This window comes from Eucalyptus grandis, chromosome 6 (assembly GCF_016545825.1).
Source record: "Eucalyptus grandis isolate ANBG69807.140 chromosome 6, ASM1654582v1, whole genome shotgun sequence".
NCBI lineage: Eukaryota > Viridiplantae > Streptophyta > Magnoliopsida > Myrtales > Myrtaceae > Eucalyptus > Eucalyptus grandis.
This window is the reverse complement of record NC_052617.1, coordinates 28,090,704-28,116,439: the sequence shown is the minus strand read 5'-3', so window position 1 is coordinate 28,116,439 and position 25,736 is coordinate 28,090,704. Positions and strand designations below refer to the sequence as shown.

The 25,736-nt window shown below is 38.9% G+C and overlaps 2 protein-coding genes and 1 long non-coding RNA gene across 6 annotated transcripts; all 3 read right to left on the bottom strand.

Annotated features, from left to right (window-relative positions):
• Window positions 1-38: 38 nt before the first annotated feature.
• LOC104448988 (peroxidase 9) lies at window positions 39-1,990 on the bottom strand. Its single transcript, XM_010062966.3, has 4 exons — window positions 1,668-1,990; window positions 1,200-1,391; window positions 795-960; window positions 39-608 (listed from the first exon to the last, which is right to left on the bottom strand). Exons 1-4 carry the CDS (start codon window positions 1,935-1,937, stop codon window positions 196-198), a joined length of 1,041 nt encoding a protein of 346 aa, XP_010061268.2. The 5' UTR covers window positions 1,938-1,990; the 3' UTR covers window positions 39-195.
• A 765-nt stretch (window positions 1,991-2,755) lies between these two features.
• Window positions 2,756-8,474, bottom strand: LOC104448986 (GTPase HflX). 3 transcript variants are annotated; one of them, XM_039316234.1, is made up of 14 exons: window positions 7,982-8,474; window positions 6,707-6,849; window positions 6,093-6,209; window positions 5,266-5,380; window positions 4,897-5,034; window positions 4,678-4,773; window positions 4,481-4,594; window positions 4,274-4,342; window positions 4,037-4,107; window positions 3,866-3,959; window positions 3,430-3,558; window positions 3,240-3,329; window positions 3,020-3,127; window positions 2,756-2,872 (listed from the first exon to the last, which is right to left on the bottom strand). In XM_039316234.1, the coding sequence occupies exons 1-13, from the start codon at window positions 8,360-8,362 to the stop codon at window positions 3,023-3,025; spliced, it is 1,662 nt and encodes a 553-aa protein (XP_039172168.1). In that variant the 5' UTR covers window positions 8,363-8,474; the 3' UTR covers window positions 2,756-2,872; window positions 3,020-3,022. The 3 variants fall into 3 exon arrangements, with proteins under 3 accessions (XP_039172168.1, XP_010061264.2, XP_010061265.1); XM_010062962.3 differs by having other exon boundaries at window positions 2,785-3,127; XM_010062963.2 differs by lacking the exon at window positions 6,707-6,849 and having other exon boundaries at window positions 2,785-3,127; window positions 7,982-8,124.
• Window positions 2,758-25,029, bottom strand: LOC120295014. Of its 2 annotated transcripts, none has more exons than XR_005552382.1 (2): window positions 24,995-25,029; window positions 2,758-2,954 (listed from the first exon to the last, which is right to left on the bottom strand). It is a non-coding gene; the product is annotated as an uncharacterized LOC120295014 (long non-coding RNA). The 2 variants fall into 2 exon arrangements; XR_005552381.1 differs by lacking the exon at window positions 24,995-25,029 and adding an exon at window positions 13,779-13,798.
• Between the last annotated feature and the right edge of the window lie 707 nt (window positions 25,030-25,736).

Here is a 25,736-nt window from a genome sequence, read left to right as displayed (position 1 = left end):
CCACATGCATTTTCACTATTATAAAAAAATCTTATGACGGTAGAAATGTTGATATCTGCATTACTCAAGCTTTTCATTCATAAAGCTGGCATTAGTAGTACCACATCCACAATTTAGGCTCAACTTTTCTGGAAAACATAAATCACCATCCCAAGCAGAATCCCCCACATTAGATAAACTGAACTTTCTATTTGACTAATTAACATGGCGACAATTCTTTCTCACTTCGCCATTAAACCCAATGAGAGGACTGATGTTACCCATCTTGATCATGGACTTGGCAAACTGCTGGAGGAAGAGGCTCTCGTCTTCTGCATAGGCTTTGACCAGATTCATAGTCTTCCCCACTTTTCCGGTTAAGAGCACTTCATCTGAATTGAGAAGGCCTTTGCCCCATAATATAAGCTTGAAGTAGGAGTTGTCAAACTTGACCGGGGAAGCAATGTCCAGGGGAGAGATATTGTTGTCACCACCCGACTGAGGGCAAACTGTTTTCAGATCCTGGTAGTAGGTCCTCTCAAGAGTCGCATTGGGTTGGTTGTTCCCATTCTGGTTGTACAGCCTCTGCTTGAAGCTTGTACACCTCGCCACCCCAATCGTGTGCCCTCCTGCAGATACCGACGATAAAATTCGCAATATGTTACACTGACAGAATCTTATTATGAAAAGGAAAGAAATCAGTAACAGAAATCAGTTTTCATGTTTTTGCCTTGCTGTAATCAACATTAATTTAGAAAATTGGTGACACAGAGAGCCCACCTAATGATTTTTCAGTGCTGAATAATGGGTGGTACCTGAGAGAGCGACGAGATCGGCTTCATTTAGGCCTTGGCGCTGGAAGAGTGTGATGAGATTTTGGATTGTGGAGTTTGGAGGGGGGATATTGTTATTAGAGCCCGTAAGACTTGCTGTTCTAGAGTCCCCCCTTCCAAGAGGAAGCTCCCAATCTGGTCCACCGCTCTGTTAAATCTCAACCGAAAAAAAAAAAAAAAATGAAGCTAAATTGTTAGTCAATCTAAGGAAGTAAAACTACAGAAGAAATGTCACTTTCTGATGGTCTTGGCGGTCTTACATGTTCGAATATGGACACCTTTGGTAAGTCTAAACTGGGGATTTTATGTGGAAGTGACTCACGGTTTTGATCTTGACATTTAAGCATTCAACAAGAGTGAGGAATACAAAAGGAGTATCTAACGTACCAGAACGGTAGATCCACGCGCTGCAAGGGCGACAATATCTGCACAAGACACGACACCAGGGCACACTTCTTCCAACTTGGCCTTGATTTCATCTATCACTTCAAACCCCCTGAGGGAGTTTGCATTAGGCAGCGACCTCTTCTCGCTGGCTATGGTCGCACTATCGTCCAGCAGAACTGATGCATCACATCCCTACAACAAATAGCTTGTTAAGCAACGGCTACTCCTACATTGCAGGCACTAAGCAGCTCTAATGGATCCAACCCGACATTTCTTTAGGTAACGTAGGCATATGCTTTAGTCTCTCTGACTTGCATTGGAAGAGGGAAAACACCCGACTACTGTTAGTTTTCTTAGCTCGTCATTTTGCATCAATCCCCTTTGATACCTTTCTTGCCGTTGTGAATATATTTTTCGCGAGTTCTGAAGCAATCATAAAACCGGTTGACAAACTTGTGAAAATCAAACCTGCACAAAGCAGTCGTGGAAATGAAGCCGGAGCAAGGAAGCTGCCATCCTCGGTTCCCTTTCGATGGCTTGCTCCAGCACCGAAACAACAATGTCGTTCACTTGAGGGCACGAGTAAAGATAGTATTCGGGAAACAGGCCATGACCCCCGCCACTTCCGCTGGAGCCCCCACCCCAACCAAAGCCAAGGCCCGGGTGAGCTGTGGAAGGTGTGGACAACAGGAAAGCCGAGGCCACAAGAGCAAAGACTACTTCGGAGAGAGCCACCATGATTATGAATGAAAGCAAGGAGTCTGAAGGAGTGGTCGGATAAGAGGGTGTCCTGTAGGATGATCTTACTTATAGGGAGGGAAGTGAAGCTCATCACAATCAACCACTCTTGGTACCAAATCCTCTCACAGTTTCCTAATGTGGATTGCAATGACCATGTCAACTAGTTGTCTTTCTCACACTATGGCATATACTCGGAGAGAGATGAGGCTAGAGAGGCCGTGTTTCTGGTACTACCTGCTCCAAAGATCACCTCCATGTGGCTCCCCTTTCTAATTGCCATTTCTCTGTTTCTTTAGTCTTTTGCTTTTTCGCTCTTACCTCATGTTTGGTACGCACGAATCAGCCACTCCACCTTAATTCTTAATCCTGCGCTTGGTACGAGGCACTAATTGAACCGGAATGAAAGTCTAGCCAATGTCGAGAGTGTGCTGAGTAGACTCTGTTCTACATGTGGCCTTGCTTTTGTTGTTTCATATGTTGGGCTTTTCCCGTTTCTTTAGGATCGAGCTTCCTCAAATGAGCATTGAAGAACTGGGCTAGATCAATCCGATCTAAGAAAATTATTTTGTTGTTCACAAAATCAAATCCCTCCCTTGAAGAGCAATGCACTTTTCATAACGAAATCAAATCCATTCCATCCGATGTCTTTCCATCACCATTCGATTCCTTTGCATCAAACATCATGTACACGTACAATTTACCGACTTCAATTAGCATATATCTAGTTCTCCATTGACTTTGCAGTCAGTGCAACAAACAAATGCGGGTTATTTTCTCTAGCGTTGTCAATCAAAGTTTCCTCAGGAAAAAGTTAATGTAGCAACAGATGGAATTTCGATTGATATGACGGAAGAAGAAGAATACAAAATAGACGCACAAAAAAATAACTGAAAACATTTACATCAGGTCAACTGTATATAAAGTCCAACGGGGTACTACTTTTATCTACCACCTAATACTGCACAACATTCTCTAGAAGAAAAATGGTCTCTCTCTCTCTCTCTCTCTCTCTCTCTCCCATGATGCATTTCATCAGCAGAGAGTGCAGGCAGAGGGAAAAGGAATGGGAGATTTACGATGTACTAGGGGTGAGGCTCGGATATGTGTAGCTGCCTCATCGGTGTGAGCATCCTCGCAAAGCGCAGGGGAACGTGTGCCTTCACCAATGTCCCGTTCTCCATATATTCCTGTATTTTTAAGGCAAGGAAGGAGCATGATGAATAAACAACAAAACCTAAGGAGACCCTGACAAGATGATTAGGTAACAAACTAGAAGAAGTCGAAGCGGGCAACACTCACGGTCTTCTCCACCATTCCTACTTGATGGATGGTGCTGAGGAGTTCGCCTTTGTTAAATGGGACCAAGGCTTCCACCCAAACCATTGAATCCTGAGAAAATGGAGTGAAGGAAAGAAATACTTCCTTATTTATCATGAATGCATACAACAGTCGAATAATTAAATCGCAGATAAAGGTTTTGACCCAAGACCTTCACTTTGTCCTGAACTGCATCACAGAATTCTTCTAGGCCCTCGCCAGTCAACGCGGATATGCAGACAACATCTTCCCTCCTCTCCACTTCAAGCTTGATCTTTTGAGGATCTTTAGCTTTATCAACCTGTAATAAATGATATGAGGCTAAGGTTTTCATGAGTGATTCACAACTGGTTATGTCTTGCCAGGTAGAATTCAATTTAATCGGGTAGGTATTGCTCAACATAAAAAAAACTTGTTCCCATTTTCTTTACTTATATCAGATTATTTCTGTGACTGATGAACCAAACAGCATGCAGATGGAGTCAATTCACATGTTTTTCTTCCTCTCTTGACACCCATTTTGTATCATCTACTCTTTGGTCATGTAATGTGTTCATCAGAAAGTTAACGTTGTGTCAGTCTCCTAATTAGCAAGATATTGTACGTACCTTGTTCCAGACCATCAACTTTGGAATAGAAGACACGTCCAATTCTGATAAAACATTGTCCACAGCTTCTATCTGTTGCTCAGCTAGAGGATGGCTGAGTACAAGACCAAATGCAAGTAAATGAAGTTGGCTACCAGATAGCAATTATCTTTAAGAGTTAGCCGAGTATACCTGATGTCCACCACATGCACCAAAAGCGAGGATTCAGATATCTCCTCTAATGTTGCTCTGAAAGCAGCAACCTGTAAATGTAGTCAAGCTGTAGATAAATTGCAATTCATCACCTAAAACAATAGAGAAGACCCAGACAAGCATCTTCATTATGATCACGCCATAAATAAGCAAAAGGTCAGTTCTTATGATGACAAATTTCACTAAGTTATGAAAATGGACAATAAACCATCTCACCAGCATAGTAGGCAATTTTTGGATGAAACCAACAGTATCTGTCAGTAGAAACTCCTTCCCGTTTTTTATCTGGATGGTACACATGAAGCCAAATTGTTAATATACTGTCAATGTGATTGTCAGACAATTGATTTAAAATTGCACAAAACTCATCCAGAGATAAATATTTTACACCCTGATAACAATTGACTTTCCTCTAAAACTGACCTGGACCCTTCTAGTTGTTGGATCTAGGGTTGCAAACAAGCGATCTTCAGCAAGGACATTAGCCCCCGTCAACCTATTCAGCAATGTACTCTTTCCAGCATTTGTGTACCCAACCTAAAATGTTTCCGATTGTATTCATGCATAACACTCATGAAGGGAACAAATGTCTGTATATACTATATATGAAATCAACTTACAAGTGACACTACAGGCACAGGAACAGAAGTTCGCCGATTACGGTACTGCTTCCTATGTTTTCTAACAGAGTCCAGCTCTTTCTTGAGGACGCCAATCTATCCACCAGAAGGAATTATCACTTTCAGCATATCCATTACGAAATTGAATTCGGATGCTTTTGATGATGGCTCAATATAGCCAAAATATAGTCTTTATAAATTGTCCAATGAGCTACTTACTTGAGTCCGCAATATACGCTTATCCACTTCAATCTGTTTCTCTCCCATACCCTTCACTTGGCCACCAGCTTGACGCTCAAGGTGGGTCCACATTCTCGTCAACCGTGGTAATTGGTACTCCATTAGTGCCAATGCAACCTGAGAACAATTAATGAGTTGCAGTGCACAGTTATGAGCATCCTGTCATATGAGATGAAGATGCTCTTTAAGCTTCAGAAGACTAGGGAGACAGGAAATCACATACATGGCGAGATCCCAATTATACTGAAAAATTTTCAATTAAGACAACTATAGTAGAAATGACCAACCAGAAGCACTAACAGAAAGACACTGCAAACTGCTATATAGTGACTGAAAAAGGGAAATTGCCTGCAAGGCTGCTTCATGTGTTGCTGCCCGCTGGTTAAATATATCAAGGATAAGAGCAGTGCGGTCACAAACTCTAACATCTCCACCAAAAGCCTTCTCCAGATTGCGCAATTGCCTGAGTGTTTTCCAACTTAATTGTCAGTAGCATTGATAAGACAAAGGCCATGGAGATAGAACAAGTAATGGTTTGCTTCAGTTCCAGCTGCTAGTGAATGACTTCAGTTCACAGTGAAAAAGATAGAACTTGCATAATGTGACATGCAATAATCATAAGACAAGAAGAGCATGCTATCAACACGCTCTTTGAGCATTTAATCTGAATCAGTGCTGAAATCTGCTAAAATAATTTACGTGCAATTCAAAGAACAGGCTCATGCTGAATCCATTAAAACACTCACATACAAGAATCTTGTACGACAATTTTGGAAGTTCAATGACATAAAGATGCTCAGAAGTCTAATATAATATGCCAGAAAATAGTTGAAACTCCTTGTCCTATTTAGGCAATTGAGATCCAGGAAGTGGCACTAGCACCAGGAACTTAGTAAGGGATAGCATTCTTATAACAGTTGCATTGCAGAAATGGGTCAAAATGACTCTAATCGCCCAGAAAGGGTAGCAAGAAAACTGAGAACATGTTTTGCAAATTCTTAAAATGTTAAAAGGACCAAGGTAAAGAAGCAATGCTGGCATTATTTTCCATAGTTTTTTTTATAGCTAGTGCCAATTGCATAGGCAACTTGAAGAGGAAGCAAAGGTTGAGCCATCGTTTCTTTTGTCTTAGACCGGTATGAATGGACATTAATCGACAATGAGCTGAACCTTACCCTGGCGAAAGCTCATCATCAAATATCACAGTCTCCACATCCAGCGCATGAATTGCACTTTTGATTTCTGAAACCTTCCCCGATCCAATATATGTCCTCGGGTTCGGAGATGATAGTCTGCATACACATTACCAGCAATAAAAACTCACCTAAATCAGATTGCTGAAGGATAATAACAAGTAGAAGTATGGCCTGGAGAGAACTAATATGCAAGAAACATACATGATAAGTTTGAGAAAGGGACAAGATGAAGCTTAGCACAGTCTGTATAACCATGTACTTGTGGTTCAAGAATGCTTTTTTCTTTTTTAAAATTTTAAAGTTTTGGATTGCCCATATTACAGGATGACACCAGAAAGTGAAGAGACTAAGAGATGAATGATCCAATTAACATTTGAGATATATATACTTGGAAGTCAATAGCGGGATATCCTAGAGCAAGGCCTAATTCATGGAAGGCTAACCACTGAACAGGATGGTTATCCAGATCCTTTAATAATGAGCTAAAGAAGTAGTTCATGACAGATTATATTCAGTGGAAGCTCATCTATAGAAAATTGACGGCCAAGAAAATTACATAAGGAAAAAAAAGCTAAAAGTATTCATATGCTCACTTCTGATATGTAGAACCTACAACCATGAGTCCTGCAGTGTCAGCTAGCTGAGCTAGTTCCTTAAGTGATTCATCTATTCCAAAAGACTCCTCCCTATCACCTTTACGCTCAACACCCACGAGGTATGCCTTCTCTTCAAAGACCTAAGCCAAATACACTGAATCAAATTAACTTCAAACACAAACACTTAAAGAAGAAGAACAAGAGAGATGATTCAGACTGGTCACAACAACTAAAAATCAAAACCCACTGGTGCACAACCTGGATGCACTTATCTCCACCAAATTAGAGAGAGAGAGAGAGAGAGAGATTTACACAAGCCCCCTTGAACCCCAAGCTTCAGCTTCTGTAATAATCTGCTCTTTAGTGCTATCATTCCCTAAATTACTAAGCAACCGGCACCTGACATTCTGGTGCTACATTCACATTAACCTCCAAGTTTGCGATCACAAAAGTTATTATATCAAAATTAGTCCTTAAACAATGAACTCTACGAAATCTGACATCATAATTCCACTGCATTCACCTTAACCTCCTAGTATGCAACCACAAAAATTATCATATTGAAGTTAGTCTTTCAACAATAAACTCTACGAAACCTGACATCATAATTCCACTGCATTTGGCTGATAGACATAAACTATGGAGTCGCCATTCATCCTTAAACAATTCAAACTCATAACAAGAGCTTATACAGCTTAACCATGAACAAATCCACGCTTGGATGTTTATAAGAAGCATGCTAACCATTGCAACTCATAGCGGACATACTTGTAAAGCAGCAGATCTGGCTAAGCATCTTTTAGCGCATTACTGCTTTCCTCATATTATCGATTTCTTAACACGGCCCCAATGCCCCAATGTGTCAAAAGAAATGGGAATAAATCCAGGACAGAAGTTCACACCAAAATATTGTTTTAGGGGGGGCCCGTTGAGTAAATCATCAGAAAGTAAATATCTTGCTCGATCCTTATAATTCACTCGCTGGTCATCTTACGCAGTATGGACACCTCTTATTGTTCATTTTCACCACTGCACCAACAATTTGTATTCCAGTAATATCGAAAAGTGGAAAAGCTTACAACTAAAAACCCCACAGGCAATAAAAATTGATTCCCTTCTTCATAGACAGCACGACTCAGGTCTGTATTGACTATTCCATTCGTGACCTTAGCTCTTTCGACCCTTCTTAAGCAACCGGAATGAAGCGCAAACGACTCAATTCCCAACAAAATGGAATATAAATTAAAAACAAAAGAACAGAGACAAGCGTACCTCTCTTCCATTCCGCACTTGGAACCTATTATCCAAGTTGTCATCGTCCTCTCTCTTCTTCTTCACTCTGGTCGACGAAGTTGTCCCATCCTTGCTGTTATCTCCCAATTGGGTCTCCGCAACTCCATTGAGGGACCCGCCCACCTCGTCGTTCACTTCTTGGGTTTCGATTGCTGGGGCTTCTACTTCTACGGCTGTGTTGTCGGGGGATACAACGCCGAGCCCATGTCGGACAGCTTTGGCCAATCTTAAAGGATCGAAAGGTCGTATCTTGAGAGATAACAAGATGGGTCGATTACCATTACTGGTGGGATTCGAGCTCCACGGGCCGTGAACCAATGGAGACGGTCTGCTGGTGAGAGACGAGCATGATGCCATCATGAGAATTTCTGCTTGTATCGTCTATCCAAAAGCAGTAGAGAAGGAAACAAATTCTTGCTTCGGTCACCGGGTGTCCGCCTGCTTTGTTTTCTTTTTCTTCTTCTCTTTATTTCTTTCTGCCTTTGGGTTTGTGGTGTGATCGAATGATCGAAATTGGTCTGAAATTTAATTAAGTGGGCTGATAATGAATGATATTGGACGTTTCCAAGAAATGGATAATTCTCACAACAGTTCGCGCTTCCGACAGCCCCTTCATTTTAGAAGTGAGCGTGGTCTAGTAGACTGGAGCGACAAATGAAACGGACTGCAAAGAGAATAAAACGGGGACACGACCTAAGTACTATGAAATTAGGGAAAATTCTAAATAATGACATGAAGTGTTTTCATTTTCTCAAATAATGGTTCACAGTAAATTTTGTTTCAAAGAAAGATATGAAATGATCAAATTATTTCAAATAAAGACTTAGAAATAGCCAAATCATCTCTCAAATAAGGGTCTTTGGCATGCCAATGACTATTTCAGCCATCGGAAAAAGAGCATTTTGGTCAAAATATTGTGACTATTTATTTTTAAATTCTTTTCTTTTTTTTTCTTTTTTCTCTTTCCTCCCCCAGCCATTGCCATTGATGGCCAGTGGAGGTCACCCACCTTGCTGGGGTCAGGGCAATCTAAGAGAGGCAACTCTCACTCGACGCCGACGAAAGCAACCCTTACCCTTGCTTGAGCTAGTGAGGCCATGAGAGGTAAGGGCTACCCTCGTCTGAGTCCGACGACCTCCCCTATGGCCACTAGAGGAAAGGAGGGAAAGGAAAAAATAAACAAAAAAAATTAAGTTAAAAGACGAAAATGATCTTTGATTTGAGAGAAATTCTTTTTTGAAATTAATATGATCATTTCAAGCCTTTGTTTGAAATAAGCTCTACTCCATGCCTTTATTTGAGACAATTTGATTACTTTAGACTTTTATTTGAAATAAGATCCACTCAAACTCTTATTTGAGAAAACAATGGTACTCAGGCCTTTATTTGCAATTTTTCCATTTAATTATCACAAGGAACAAAAAATAGGAAGAAGGCACAAAAAACTTCAAATTATGTTCACAATAACACATTTATCGATAACCTTTTTTAAGGCATAAAAAAGCTAAAATTACGCCTATTGTGATACATTAATCCTAAATTTTACTTTTGACTAACAAAACTCCAAATTTGTACTTATATGACACATTAATTTATATTAATGTTCCGATAAATAATTTTTCTGCCAAAATAACGTCCTTTTTATCTCACTTTAGCTACTGGGGTGCCATGTCAACACCGTTTGCTTTTTGGCATCCATGTAGGTAAATTTTTAAAAGTTCTCATTGATGGAATTTTAATGGAGAGTAAATGTGTCACATAAGTATAAATTTATGATTTTTTATGTTATAGAAGAAAGTTTAAAAAATTAATTTATTACAGCGGGGATGACTTATGATTTTTGGTGGCTTTTGCCCTAAGAAATATTAAGATTAAAATTGAAACTAGTACCCGGCGATAATTCAAAAATTTGAAGCTCAAGCTGGTAAAACATTCTCTGGACTAAATCCACAAATTTTAAATGAAACACTTATGCATGGTGAGTCTACAAGAAGTTATGCAACGCCTCCAATTAGACAGATACTTTCATAAGGCATTCACCTGAGTGAGTGCTAAAAAATCCTCATATATTGTCAACTCCAATATGAATCCTTATAATTGAGAATGCATCTCCTATTATTGACGAACTAAGACATAGGAACTTGGAAAGATGTTAATTTGGAAAAATACTCAAAGGAACTTACTCAAACTTGGAATCCTACTCAAATTAGGAAACCTAGTCAAATTTGAAAACCAACCCAAATTGGAAAAAATTCTTAAAGTAGAAATATATTCAAATTAAGAAGCCTATTTTAAGGTAGGAAATCTACACAAATTAAGAAAATTATCCAACCTTAAGCCAGCCTGAATATGCATTTATTCTTCAACTTTGAGAAACTCCATCTTAGATGCATTCTTCTCGTTGGACCCAATGGATCATTTTATGATCAAAATCTCTATTTTGAGTGATAAATGGATGGTGTATGGTAGATGAAGAATAGATTATGATCACCACTAAAGTCTAAAGGACGCATCACCAGCCAAGGATAAAGATCAGATTGATGAAGTTCACCACCTAGATTTAAATGGCTAACCCTTGTTAAGGATAAAGGATTTCAGAATAGGAGAAGCTTACTACCAAAGCCTAAAGGAAATCCACTACTAAAGGGTAAAGGGTTTCTTGGTTCACCTCCAACAAATAATCCACTTTCTAGGGATAATGAATCAAGATAGACATTTGCTCACATAGAAGAAAATTTTATATATTCTCAATATTCAAGTTTTGTCTTACTTTCGAGAACTTTTCTCTATTTATAGAAGAACGATGACATAGAAACTAGCCAAACATTATAGACATGGAAACTACCCAAATATTAAAGACATAGGAACTAGAAAACTCCTTAAACACTTGGGAACTAGAAAATGCTTTTAAGACACATAGGAACTTTAACTTTTAACTCTTGAAACTTACAACACACTTAAAACTCTTAAAACTATTACCAAATACATTTGGCCAAATGCAAAGTAATTAAATTTAAACTCTAAATTTGTTCACCAGCTTGGCCAGTCTAATAAACATCTCGGAAAATCAACCAACAATGATGAAAATTGATCAAAATAGTCTCTAGTTGTTGGATAGTGGATTAGTAGCTTTGACATCAATAACAAATTTGTAAATCAATAACTAGTAGCCAATAGACAATTGAACCATCAAATCAACAACTTCATCGCACAATCAACATCTTCAACTTGAACCCATCAAGTCGAAGTGTAGCTGAAATCATCTTTGCTTATAGGAATAAGGGTCAATCAACGAGTTCAAAATTGAGCTTGAGAATTGATTGGTAGAGCTCAATGCTCCGGCATCAATCTATATGCGCAAATATCAAATGGACTTGGTTGATAGATGAGGTTTGAGTTAGGCTTATGAGTTATATTTATTTAATGGAAATTTGATGCCCTGCATTCGACACTATATGCTGTATTCATTCTCAATTCCGGTCTCTCATTACAAGGAACCGTTGGACAAGTATGAACTACAAGTGGGTAAACTATACTTTTCAAGTAGGGGTGCAATTGAGTTGAGCCAAGTCGAGTTGAACCATATTAAAAGATTTGGGCACATATATAACAACAAAAATAGTACCCACTTAATACATATATCACAAAAAAAAATATCATCTAAGTATATGTCATACCACATCCTATCTAGGATGCAAGGCTCATAATCATTGGGATAATTTGTTCTATGATGGGTCAATTCTCATCACGGAATCAAGAACTGACCTTGTCAACCTTGGAACAGGATCATACTAGCTAGTTCCGAGCCGAATCTCTATTGGCTTTATTTTTTTATGGTCTTGTTATAAATACTTTGTTTTTACTTTTGGGGATAATGACACAATTGGTCCACAAATTTTAGCTTAATATATAATATGGTCTATGAATTTTTAATTTATTCAATTTGATCCTTAAATTTTATCTTAATGTATAACGCTATCCATAAATTTTTGATACATGTTCAATTTAGTCATTGAACTATATGAAAATATCTAATGTTGTCCTTTTATTTGTTCAAATTTAGGGACAACACTGAATATTTTCATATTGTTTAGGGACTATATTGAATATGTACCAAAAGTTCAAGGTTTATATTAAATAAATGAAAAGTTCAAGGACTACATTATATATTGGACTAAAGTTTAGGAATCACATTAATAGGTTTATTGGAAGTCTAAAAGGATAGTGGAATTGTTTCACCCTACAGACCATAATTTGGTATTTGAAGAATTTTACCATTCCCTACTTATGACTCGCCAAATTTTTATTGGTGATACCAATGACCAAAAGGAATTGAAACAATGACAATTCTTTAATTGGAAACGGGTTAAAGTTGAGGCATCATTTGTATCATTTTTTTTTTTGTGGTTTCTGCTATAAAAAATAAATATTTATATATACTATGAGTCAATTATGCCCGTTCAAAGCCCCAATTCAGTTGAACAACAGGCTGCACCAATTCAATATTACTTTACATGGACTCAAACATATTTGTATTAGTCTAAACTCAAATTAATATTGACAAAACAAGGGAGAACTAACAAAAAAGTCCTAAATCTATTGCAATTGTGCTAATTCAATCGTAAAATTTTTTTTTTTGGCCAATTTAGTCATAAACCTTTTATAATTATGCCAATTTAGTCCATCCGGCTAAAATTGGCCAGCCGGCGCTAATGTGGATGCCAACTATCCAGCGAACGCTAATATGGCATTTTTTTTTTTTCGAAATTTTTAAATTTTTTTTTTTGAATTTTTTAATTCTTTTTATATGATTTTCTTAATTTCTTTTATTATTTCCCCTTTGTCTTCTTCCTTATTTTGTCTTTTTCCCCTGCACCTTCTTCTTCAACCCTGCGCCTTCTTCCCCGAATCTCTCTATTCCTTCTGCAACTTAACCGAATCAGAATTATTAGCGACGAATCAACCTCTATATGCGTCGTATCCAGCATACACATCGCCACCGAACCAACACCAACCGGCGGTCACCTGCTCCAACCGACAGTCACCAACTCTAAACGCTTACTCTGGTGATCGTAACAATCAACGGAAAATCTCCAGACGAGATTAATTTCTTCCATGCTTGGCTTTCTAGCAAGCATATAATCACCAGTGAACTACAAATCACAGAGACGAATTGACTGGGGTGGCCTTGAACCACATGGCACGCTGGCGAGGGGAAGATTTCCAGCAGAGAGGAGGATTTACGGCCGAGGACTGAACCCGAGAGAACGTTCTTCGTGGCGGCTGCGCTGAGAGTGGTGAGAGATGGGAAGGAGGATGGAGATAGTCGAGTTGGCTTGGTCGAGTCTGTCTGAGGAGAAGGAGCGGCGCTCCCAGAAAAAGGAAAGCCCCCGCTCTCTTTCTTTCCTTTCGCCTCTCCCCTTCTCCCTCTGAAATCTCTCTTCCTCAAAGCGTTCCCCTCTCTCCCCCTTGCGATATGGTTTTAGCCAAGAAAGAAAAGATGCCCTACCCGTCTCTGTGTGAGGAGAGCTTCCAAAGAACCCTAGAACGTTTTGATCCAGCCTTCTCCGATTCCCCAAAAAACCAATGAGCCCCCTTTCGCTTTCCTTCAGTGAGCGCTCCCTGTATTTCCTTCAAGCTTTCCCTCTTCTGTGAAAGTTCCAGGCGATGCAAGCAAGAAGAATGTTCTACTCTCACCAGCTTCTCACCCACAAAGGTCTCCTCGGCCAGATATCATCATCCTCTCGTTTGTCTCCGGTTTCTCTCAGTAAGCAACCTCTCTCTCTCTCTCCAATGGCCGGCCAGGGGAAGGAGAAGATGGAAAAAAAAATTCAAAAATTCAAAAAAATAATTAAAAGTTCCAAAAAAATATTTTAAAAATATCACGTCTGCGTTCGCCGGACAACCGGCGTCTACGTCAATGCTTTGGCCGGTCAATTTTGGCTAGAATGACGGAATTAGCACAATTATTAAAGGTTTATGACTAAATTGGCAAAAAAAAAATTATGACTGAATTGGCACAATTATAATAGATTTATGACTTTTTTGGTAATTTTCCCACAAAACGATTCATTCATCATTTTTTTAAGGCCAATAGATAAGCAGGTTGCTCAATAGGTGCATGGCAGAGTATAAATATGTGGTAGACCAAAATTTGCTTGTCTAACCATTACAAGAACTACTGGAACAGATCATTCAGTCCTTTGAAACCAAAAGAAATCCAGAACACATCGTAGTTGAAATAAAACTTACTCTTTCACCATCCACTTATACGGGCGACTGAACTGGCTTGAAGATCAAGGCCCTTTTCGTCGGACAATGAACAGTCCCTAAAAGCCAGTCATATATAAACAAAATAAAAAGCAAGGCTTAATTCAAGATTGAGTTTTCCTATTAGAATTCTTATAAATGTACATCTTCTAAGCCAAAATTGAACAATTTCATTTCGAATGGCCCCCCACAAATGAACAAAAATGCTAAACTTACGAATTGGTTACAGCTTTAAATAGACCTATACCATTTTGGGCCCGTTTGGTTCGGCTTTTAGGGAGTGCATATTTCAAAATGCAAATACCTTTAGGTGAATGAGGTTTTCAAATACAAATATCGTTTGGTAAAATTTACATTAAAATACTACTTTGTCCAAAATACCATTTGGTAAAATTTGCATTTGTAAATAACTTTTATTGAATTAAAAAAATAATAAAAATTCTATTTTCTTTTTGAAGTCCGACCGCCGGATTCGGCAGTCGAATGGCTAGATCTAGCCGCCTGGGTCACGCGACCCCAGGCGACGGCCGCTTGAGATCGCACGACCTAGGTGGCATCGCTTGGGGTTGGGTGACCTCAGCAACCATCGCCTGAGGTCACGCTACCTCAGGCGGCCGCCTGGGTCACGTGACCTAGGTGTCGCCTAAGGTCCGGCAACGGTCGCCAGGGTCGGGCAACTCTTGGCCGGCGATCGCCAATGCACGCTACCCCTTGACTGGCGACCGTCGGCCTCCGATCGGCTTCTCTCCGATAGAGATGAACAATGATGAATAGTGAAAGTTGCATTCCGAAAATGCAACTTCCCAATGGACCTCTCCCTCTCCATTCCCCAAAATGCCTTTCAACCCCCTTGGAGATGCAATTGTATCTCCCCGAAGTTCTCAAAAAAATGAACCAAATACCACAGCATTTGGCCAAACCCCTTTAGAGCCTAAATGAGCATTCCAAATGCTGAACAAAATAAGGCCTTTATTTTTGTTGGCCTTTTTAAGAATAATAATAGTAATTTAGACCACCGGCCGCGGTGGCTCCACTGGATAAGGCTTTGTTGATCCTTAGCCCAGAGGTGAAGGGTTCAAAACCCAAGGGAGGCGCTAGGTGTATTAAGTGTGACTCATGGGTGGTGGATCCTCCTACTTAAGTGTCACCTGGGCCGGTTCCTCGGCACCAAAAAAAAAAATAATAATAATAGTAATTTAGTTTCACAGTAGATATGCTCAGATTACTTGCAAACCATTCATTGATTAATTGCCCTCGGAGAAAAAGAACTAGATCCGTCCCTGCTTACATACGGGTGATATTAGATGATGAATGATGACCAATCGAGAATCTAAGGGGAGAAAATTTCGTCCGATGTTAATTGGGAAAAAAAAAAAAAAACATGGCCCCTTAGCTTATAAGCTCTCACACAGAATTAGGCCAGAGATGGCAATATGGAGACTATCCGTTTACACGATACAAAACAACAAGAAATAAGGAAAAAGCACGACTGCAATGCATTTTAATACACTTTACTCATGTGTTGACATAAATTAATATGTTTTCATTGGTCACCAATTTTTCGACTTTTAGAACGAAAGTTATAATATGTTAATCTAAAATAAAGTGACATGAATTACAAAAGTGACTACGATATGCTAACATTAATCATCAGTACAAAACTAGACACATTTGTTTGACCCAAAAAAAAAAAAAAAAAATCAGACATATTTGGCCTTACATCTTCAAGAGAGACGGTATGAGACAATACATACACAGTTAATAAAATTGAAAACACCCAGGAGAATTTCATACGATCACTGGAAATTTGCATACGGCAAATGATCAGCGGCATCCTCCATGGAGTGGTCAAAATGCAGACGGGAACAGTTTGATAGAAACATCGCTAACTGTATTGCCACATGCCTCTATCTAAAGTCGAGAATCACAAGATCGGTTGCCTGCTTCAGATTCCATATCTGGTTCCCCTGGTTATCATCAAATTGGGCCATTGAAGGACAATCTAAATTCAGAAAATCAGTTCACCAGAGCACGGCTATGTTTTCACCATCGCGCATTCCACGAAGACCGAATTAATCTTTTGCCTTTTCGCAGACAACGGAGTATTATTTACTTGGGCCTTCAAAAGTACGATCAATTCACCATCTCGGCAAACCAGAAATAAGAAACATCTTTTTCTCTTGACCAGCGTCCATCTCTATCTCTTTCTAGTGCCCAATGATTCATTTAACTTTCCTGCTACTTCATCAAAAAGGTTGTGATTTTTACTGTTATCTCAACATCTGCATCTTCATGCATGTATCACGGTTTTGAGGTTTTCAAAGCTCGATGTACCAAGAAATTATCCAAGGGAACGGGATAAGTCGTGAATTAATAAAGGCTTAGGGTTTCTTGAAAGTTTATATTAGTAATTAAGATATTTTTTGTATTTAATGGGTAAACGGTAGTTTTGTATTTAATAGGAAGATGGTAGTTAAGGCAATAGTTATTGGAAGACCTCTTGTATAAATAGGGGTACTCTTCCCCTCATTTGTATTACTTAACATTTGAGCAATATATATATATATTTCTCTCCAAGAGTTTCTTTCCTTAAACACTTTCTCTCTTGACAATTAGATTGAGTTAGTGATGGAACGATTGGTAAAAAGGCTTAGCTTAGGTGATCCAATGAACCAAAGGAAGGTTAAGTTGATGCACGGTCTCAATTTTTAAGTGTAGGCCCGTGACACATGATTACACCACCCAACAGGAAAAGTGAAGAAAAGCAAAGACGATCCAGCGACTCTCTCTCCGTGCCCACGAGTCAGAAGGAGACACTCTTGAAACTGGGCGTTTGCAAAGTGAGCCCACTACCTTTTTGCCTGTTACACTGAATTCTTCAGGAATGCAGACGACAGAACAATTTAGCCTCAAATAATGTAGGGATAATTGCTGGCAACTAAAGAAGAAGAAATTCGATGCCCTGATGGTCAGGGAAATCAAGAGGGAACATCATTCCAAACAAAAACAAGTTCAGAATTTCTGAGACTCTTAACCACAAAGACTGAATCAAGCACCAGACCCGATTAAATAGTCTCCATGGAACCAAAGTTGCCAACTTGGGTCAGCAGGAACAGGATGTCAATGTGTACAACAAAAAAAGAGTCCCCTTAATTCTCATGCTGATGTGCTTTTCACAAGTCAAATGATAAGTTCTATCAGAAAACTCAGAAACACTTGCAGTCTTTGGGTATTGTCTTGCTTCCAGTTTTTGTCTACAATTTCGACACATAAGTTAGGACAACCCACAAAGCCGCATCATTTCTTTGTTTTGGGCAAAGATCCAAAAGATTTCCCATATGAGAACAAGTTACTAAAGTAAGCAAAACTCGGTACCCTAATATCTTTTCTCTTTTACTTTCTCTTTTACTTCAAGCATTAGCTTTATGCTCTGCATTTTTCACTCATAAGGCCACAATATTTTGCGTCGCCGTTTTCCACAACAATCCAAAAGATTCCCCACCAGTTAAATATTTGTTGACGCTGATAAGCTAATTTGCTTCGAGTAAGTTGAGGCCTTCTTCATATTCATCAGATATTTAGAAAATCCCTTCAAGCTGGTGAAAGAATTAGAGGGATATATATGGGAAGAAAAAATCAATAAACGCAAGGACGAACAGACCAGGGAGTACATTGAACAGGGCAGAAGCCGCGTGCTTGGGCCGGGTCTTGAACCCGAGACATGTTGCTCTCTTTCCAGGTGATCTGCAATCAATTTCTTCAAGACTTCCCCCACTCCAAGGGAGTCCCTTTTGCCTCTTGATTTGAGAAACCGTACCAGCAAAAGCGAGCAAGCACGCTTTGCTTTGTCTCCATTTCATGCTGCTGTATTTTTCTAAGCCGGATGTTGCTTTCACGACGTACTACACATGCAGGCTTCATTAAATGTGATTCGGGGAAAAAAATTGTCTAGATCCGAGTCGATGGATAAAATTTAATATATAAATTTTTATCCGTTATTTAATAACTGAAATTGACGTTGATTTAAACTTAATCATATAATACTTGTTTGTGTTAAAACAAATATTATATAGTACTTAGTTGATATGATTATTGAAATAATAATCATAGAATAATTTGAGCATTGATTAATATAATTAGTAATTAAGATTATCATTCTATTTTGAATATTATAGCTAACATAAGCAAATAACTTTATGCCGATTATTATATATGAGTGATGTTAAATGTATTAAGTAAATATGTAATACCAACATAATATAATTATTGCTACATTTCAACAGTTTCTTATTATTTAGCGTTTCATTTATTAATCATATAATATGTGATTATGTCAAGAGGATTGTTATTAGTCTTATTCTTATATAAATAATGTAGGGATAAGGACACTACAAATGCAATAATTTTCGTATTACGCTCATTTGAGAGTTGAAACTCTTTTTCCCCTAATTTGAATGTTATGTTGGTGTGCAATCACCTACTTGAGTGTCTATTCTGGCAATTTGTCCTATGTGGCATTTTAACTTCAATTTTTACTACAACGTGGCTTTTTTAGAAGGAAATTGAAGTTCAATGCTGAAATTCTTTGTCAAACATAGTAAGATTTTTTTTTAAATATATATCACGGTTCTCCCTTTTTTCTCTCTAAATGCTTCCTATTTAAACTTGTAGCCTCCATAGAAATGCAAGAATGTATCGTTGGTTAACTCTCCGATGGGGAGGAAGAAGAGGAGTGGGGTTCTTAATTTGGAGATGTTCTTGCTTCGCTCTCCTTGTCACTCTTGATCTTCAGCTGGGTCTTTCTCTAACCTCATTCTCGCTTTCTACTTTGTGATCAGCACCTCTAGAGAGGGAGCTTTCGCAGCAGCTTTCGCATTGGGACAGACTGATGGCTTCACCGAGAATGAGTGAGTGTACAAGCTTCAAAGGAGACATTTTGTGTGACATCCTGATTTTTGACCATGTCTTGATAATGTGAATTGGGCTTTTCATCGACGCGCCTATAATCTTTTTCTCTGAGCTGATCACTCACAAGATAACTAATCTACCAGCGAAGCCATTAAGGAATATAAATGCAACTAACTTGAGAATTCGACCAAAAATCAACTGCTCGACTGTGCTAATCTGCAATGGTCAATGCGGCATTGTTAAAATCAACTAGAGATCGGAGATAGGTCAATTCGATAGAGGCGTGTAATTAAAGTGTGTGTGATTCCACCTAATTGCAAAATTCTTGTCGAACGACACTAAACCAGTTTTTTTGTCGATTCTATACCCTATGCCCATAATTGAAACCTTGAGATTTTTACGATAACCAAGAGTCGCCTATGAGTCGAAGATGCATAATGTGAATAAAAAATAATCGATCACAGGTCAAATGCGCTAAAAATTCATAAAAGCTACCTAGTAGGTTAGGTTACGCTAAAATTGCGTCCGGTTGAAATTAACCACGAAATTGAACCCGGTTTCAGGAATCAAGAATTTTGGCGTGTCACAATTTATTTTTAGGACGTCGACTCATCCTTTGAGGAATTTCCGACGAGCCCGGATTTTTGGCAAAAAATCAAAATTGGGTGATTTTAAACCAGGAAATTCGTAGGGCCATTTTTGTGTGCATTTTTTTTCCTTTAAGTTGGATCAATTGATGAGGAAAATTGTGGACTTGGTGTAGGCACCTTAGCTGGTATTTTTGGAGACTAAATTGGATTGAATTAGAGAAATTTGGTGTGAAATTGAAGTTGGAATTGGTGAAATTCGTAAGCCATGGGGGCTGCAACATTTTGGACCTCAACTGTGGCTTGTTAGAGAAGATTGGGAAGGAAAATTGGCTGTGGATGAGACTAAAGCTGGTGGAGGCAACTACTTAGGTGTTTTAGATATTTTGGCGAGCATTGAAGGCCTTGTCCCCCTCCTTTCCAGCTGCAGCCCCATCTTCTTCTTCTTCATTTGAATAAGCTGAGTACACCATTTCCAGAGCAGCAAACCCGCCAAGCCTCTAAACTGAAGCCTCCAGCTCGTTGATAGCCTTTCGCCACCATCCAAGCCACATCCGAGCTCCTTCGCGCCCTGCCGAGCCGCCTGCGAGCCCAACATCTGCCTCATGCGCCGCTACCGTCCCCACGCTCGTTCACGCCGCTTGACCATCGCAGCTTTGCTTGGCCACCGCCCATCATTGCCTCTAGCCACCCCTGGCTAACCGTTAGCCCCTCGTCACTTCAGCAACACCGTCCTACTGTCCCCAAGTCCCGTAGCTAGCAACCCTTTGTAAAAGCAAGGTTCAAATCTCAACTTTAGGCTAAGAGGCTTTTTCGGGCCCTTTTGGTCCTCATTTGGCATTGCCATAAGCCCAAGTCTTGCTTGCCTCTGCGTCACCGTCACCGTGAACTCATCGGCTCATTAAACCGGTGAGTTTACTTTCTAAACCTTAATTAGGAGGTTAATTATGCTTAGAAGAGGATTAGTTTAGACTAAGTTTGGATTATAATGAATAGTTAGTGTAATTTGTTAATTAGATCAATTATGTGGTTAGATTAGTTTATTTATAGGTTAATTAGATTATGTGATTTAGTTAGCTTAGTAGATTATTTAATTAAGTCCAATTAGGTGGTTAGATTAATGTATAGAGCTTAATTAGCATTTATTTAATTATTTTGCATTTATTTAATTATTTTTTTATTTATTTAATTATTTTTTTATTTCCGAAAATTATACCAGGATAGCTGGTTGCTAGAATTTCATGCTGATCGTCATGGTGCAATTGGTTCATGCAATTGAGTGTTAATTTGTGCAATTTGCTGCTGAGTGTTGATTTTGAATTATTATTTCAAAAATATGGAATTTTGGTATTTAATTAGAAAAATACTAAGTGTTTTTAATATGAAGAAAATAAGCCAAGCACATTATTTAAATCAAGGCATTTGAGTGCAAAACACGATGTCCTTAGCCAAGATTGGATATGCATGGAATCGCTATCAGAACCCGTTGTGAGCTTTTATGCCGAACGATGCTCCTTCGGGAATGGCCCACGTTAACGGATGTCGAGTCGTGGTAGAGGTCGGACCGATGCTAATTCGAGAATTTTGTCTAAAGGTAAACGTTGTCGTGCTCGATAAGGCGAGAAGATGACCGGTTATACCGGAAGACCGCTGACTATTGTGTTGGTTGTGCCCGTGGGGCCGTAATTAATTGGAACACCTAAATGAGTGATTTGACCGCGCCTGATTATGAAACAAAATTGTATGGCACGAAATGAGACATGTCATAACAATTTGGCCTTATAATCGGAACCTCTGTGATTGATTGATATGTGAAAAAGTGAGACGTTTCATTTATCAAATACATTGACTGTATGCTTATGCTATATGAACTATACTGACGTGTAGGGAGGTACTGAGGTGAGGTAAGTCTGATATGATGTGTGTATAGGCTGCCTCTAGGTGTATTATCTTTCTAATCGTAGTTTAGGGTGTAGACTCGCTGAAATATTGTCTCACCCCGTTGTAGTTTTCAATTTTCAGGTCCCTAGATAAGAGGCCGAAGAGCAGTGTACCGTCTTTCTTGTCCCTAGGAGTCCTTGGACCCGCGAGCTCGTCGTGACCACGATTTGGGTCAATGAGGGCCAAACTCTCCGTTAGTACCTCATCGATTCAAAGTTTGGTTTCATTACGGGCCTGACGGGGTTCGAGATGGCCCCCTGGATGGTTTCGACGTACCTGCCGTCGAGGGTGAGGGCAAGGTGGTACTCGACCCTGTTGTGGACGCCGATATTATAGCTAATATCACGGAGAACCAATTGCCCAAGGATGAGCAGGAGCCCGTAGTAGAGAAGGTAGCTGACCCTCTAGACCTCGACATCCCTGATGGTGTCATAGTGGACCCGGATCCTAAGTAGGAGGGTCCGAGGTAGGGTTAGCTTGGTAGTCCTTTTTTTATCTTGACCTCCTATGTATAACTTTGTAGGGCTGATCTGGTGTTTATAAAAGCGTTTTGGTTGAATTGATTGTCCTATTTTTCTATCCCATGTTTGTTTATTGTTTGGGGATTGTTTATTTCGCTTCTACACATGCAATAAAATGAAAGGGGTCGGCGACGTGTCCTGGGAATGTTACATTTCGATCGACCACTGAGGGATGCGCACACTCGAGGTTTGGGATGTGACATTTTGGCTTGTGCTCGTTAAATTGGAAACGGAGGCTACCTCTGTGTCTCCGTTTGTGAGGTCCGTTCTTAGGAAGACTGTCTTTTGACCTTGGACTTTCCTTTCACTTGGACAAAGGAAATGAATGATTTGGGGCCAAGGAATTTTCACCATCCAATCTACTTTCTTTTCCAAATTTGATAAGGCGATTTGCCTCAATTTGAAGAATAGGGTTAGGGTTCTTCACGAAGAAAATTCAATTTTGCTCCAATTTGTTTAAATTAGATTAGGGCTATTCAATTAGATCTCTAAACAACATCGTTTGCTTCTCACTTGCTGACTTCATTTTTCCGGTGAGCTACATTGGTTTTTATATAATTAATTTAATTCACACTGGATTTTTTAGTGAGACAAATCACCAATGACACTCAAATGAAAGATTTATAATAAATGTGACACTCAAGTAAGTGAAAAAAAAAATTAATCCTCAAATGAGTGTCATACAAAAGTTATAATACTTTTAATATTCTTATTCTAATCATTTAAGTAAATCTTGTTAAATGCTATAAATGTATAATTATCTAACATTAGTAAAGTGATTGGGAGAAATGAGTTGGAAATACTTTGCGAAAAGCCATTTTCGTTGGGTTGTAATAGCTATTGTACAGCTATTGTACGAGATAACGTAATAACTATTACAGCTTATGTTGTGATGAGTACTACGCTGTAATAGCTACTACTGTAAGTAAACAGAGTAATAGAAAGTCATTCTACAGTGGACGTGTAGCATAATAGCAATTATTACAACCAAAAATGTGCTATTGTGCATTTTCAAGGCCATTTTTCCTTCAAATTGACTGCGTAATTTCATCGTCTTACTATTTTTGAAAATCATATGGATAGTTCTTGTCCAAATTTCATTAGCCGCACTTAGCGAGCACAAAAGCAATTGCTCATATTATGGAGCGATATTCTTATACAGATGCTCTTGTCGGTTTTGGAATTTTGTTCATGATTGTCCATCGATATGAAATGGAATCGTAACAATTTATAATATTCAAGCATTTTGTTTAACCAAAAGTAAGACAAAAAAAGAGTTGGAAAATCATCATGGACGGGACACTATTTTGTTGCAAATATTAAGAGAAAGAACGGCCAAATCCCAAAAGAAATAAATGAACTTATATTTGCAAGATAAAAATAGAATTTTTCAAATGATCCAACCATTCACACTAACTTTTCTCAAAGGACAAAGATATCCACCGTTAGATTTTCCATTCATGAAAGTTGATGAATTCTCTTCACATTATTGATTTGGACAATGATTTTCGGTTTGAAGCAGAAAGAACTCGCTTCAAGAACCCATCCCTTTCAATCCGGGGTTCTCTCATTCTCTCTTTTCTCGTTGTAAGAGATGAGTCGTTGATGCAGAAGACTCAAGAACAACATCGTTTCCAGACGAAAGAAATGTTGTTTCGCCTTTTTTACACACGCCAGCAGACATGTCGGTACCTATATCAACGTTAAAAACCACATCAACCTGGATGAACAAATACTGACCGATAGCCACTCATGTCTCCCAAAAAAAAAACTGTATATTTTGTTCTGCGAACAAAACAAGGTGAATCAACTACTATTAACGAATTGATTTTTCAATTCTATCAAACGAGCATGACTCCAGGGTAGTTGACATGATTGATGTAGTTGCATCTTTTCCTTCGTAGAATTGTAATAAAGAGGTTGTCTGTCGTCATTTGGGCACCAGCACCAACAAGGTGAATCATCTCGTCAAACGCAAGCCATCCATATGGAGATTAGCTTTTGCAAAAAGTGTTAGTTTCTTGATATAATTATGTCACGCCAGAACGAGAAAATTTGCATTAGAGAAATAAATAATAAATATTGTCTGTTTCACTGGTCAAATTAGGGAGTAAAACAGTGAATTTGTCACCAGAAACATGGTTCATGGCACTAGCCATTAGACTTCTGTCAATAACTCTAAAAACTTACAGCCTGCTTCAGATTTGAATCTGACACTCGTGAGTATCATCGAGCTAAGGCATTGAAGGACAATGGAAAGAAGTAAAAAGTTCAGTTCAGGAGAGCACAGCTATTGTTTACAGCAGCCCCCTAAGCATAGACCGGACTATCCTTTCGTCTTTCACAAGATAAACATAGGATAATATAATATCCGGAGCCTTCCAAAACGCTATCTTTCAAAATAGGGTAATCTAGAGGAGAGACTTCTCTCATCATCAGCATCAACAGCTCTCACGAGCACAGCCAACCATCTCTTTCTAGTGCTCAATGATTCATTTTACTTTCCTGCCTTGTTCATTAAAAGATTTGTGATTTTCAGTGTACTCTCAACATCTGCATACTCATGCATGATTACAGCACCCATCTAAAAAAAAGGCCAAAAGAAAGGCAAAGATACTCTAATGTGACAACATGCTCACAGGTCACAAGATGACAATCTTTAAACTGGGAGTGTGCAAAGTGAGCCCACTTTTCAGCCCTGTATCCCTAGGTACTTCCCTCTCTTTTCACAGATCACAGCAATGCAGATGACAGAGCAATTTAACCTCTCTCTCTCTCTCTCTCTCTCTCTCTCTGTGTACTGGGGTAAGTTTTTTGAGATTGGAAAGTACTTTTTGAGTCTCCCAAAGATATGCAAATAGCAGGCAAACTAAAGCTGAAGAAATTTGATGCCTTTAATGGTCAGGGACAATTGAGGGGACCATTTTTTTCCCTTGGCCTTCGTCCCTGTCATTTTTCTTTTCCTGCAGCGATAGAGCCAATCAGGTTGGCTTCTTTCTTAGCACCTGCACAAGTCTATGTCTTTAGGTTTTATAGCATCCTGCCGCTTGGTTTTTCACGTTTTGAGAGAGGAAAAGAATCAATGCTGCTTTTCCTTCTCTTTGAATTATTAATGTTCTGAGGCATGTCTTGCACCAAGAAGATCATCCTCTCATATTGAATTCCCAGTCCTGCATAATATCTTTCATTTTCAACCTCTTATGGCCTGCACTTAATGAGGGATCTTGAGGTCTTAGTAGTTCTTCAAACTCTCTTATCATAAATATATATATAAAAAAATAAAAATAAAAAAACTCACTCATTTTGGCGGAGTTTAGGTTGTTTGTCGAGTATATTAGTATTGCTTTACTTTTGTTCAGTACTTTGCTTCTTGTATGCTTCCCTTCCCTATTGCCATAATAATCATCATAGTAGGCTTGCGTCGGGGCTTCATTTTGAATAACAATTTGCCCTAGCGGTACTACCTACATTATCTTCCACGCTCATAATTTCGTTTTGACTGATTTC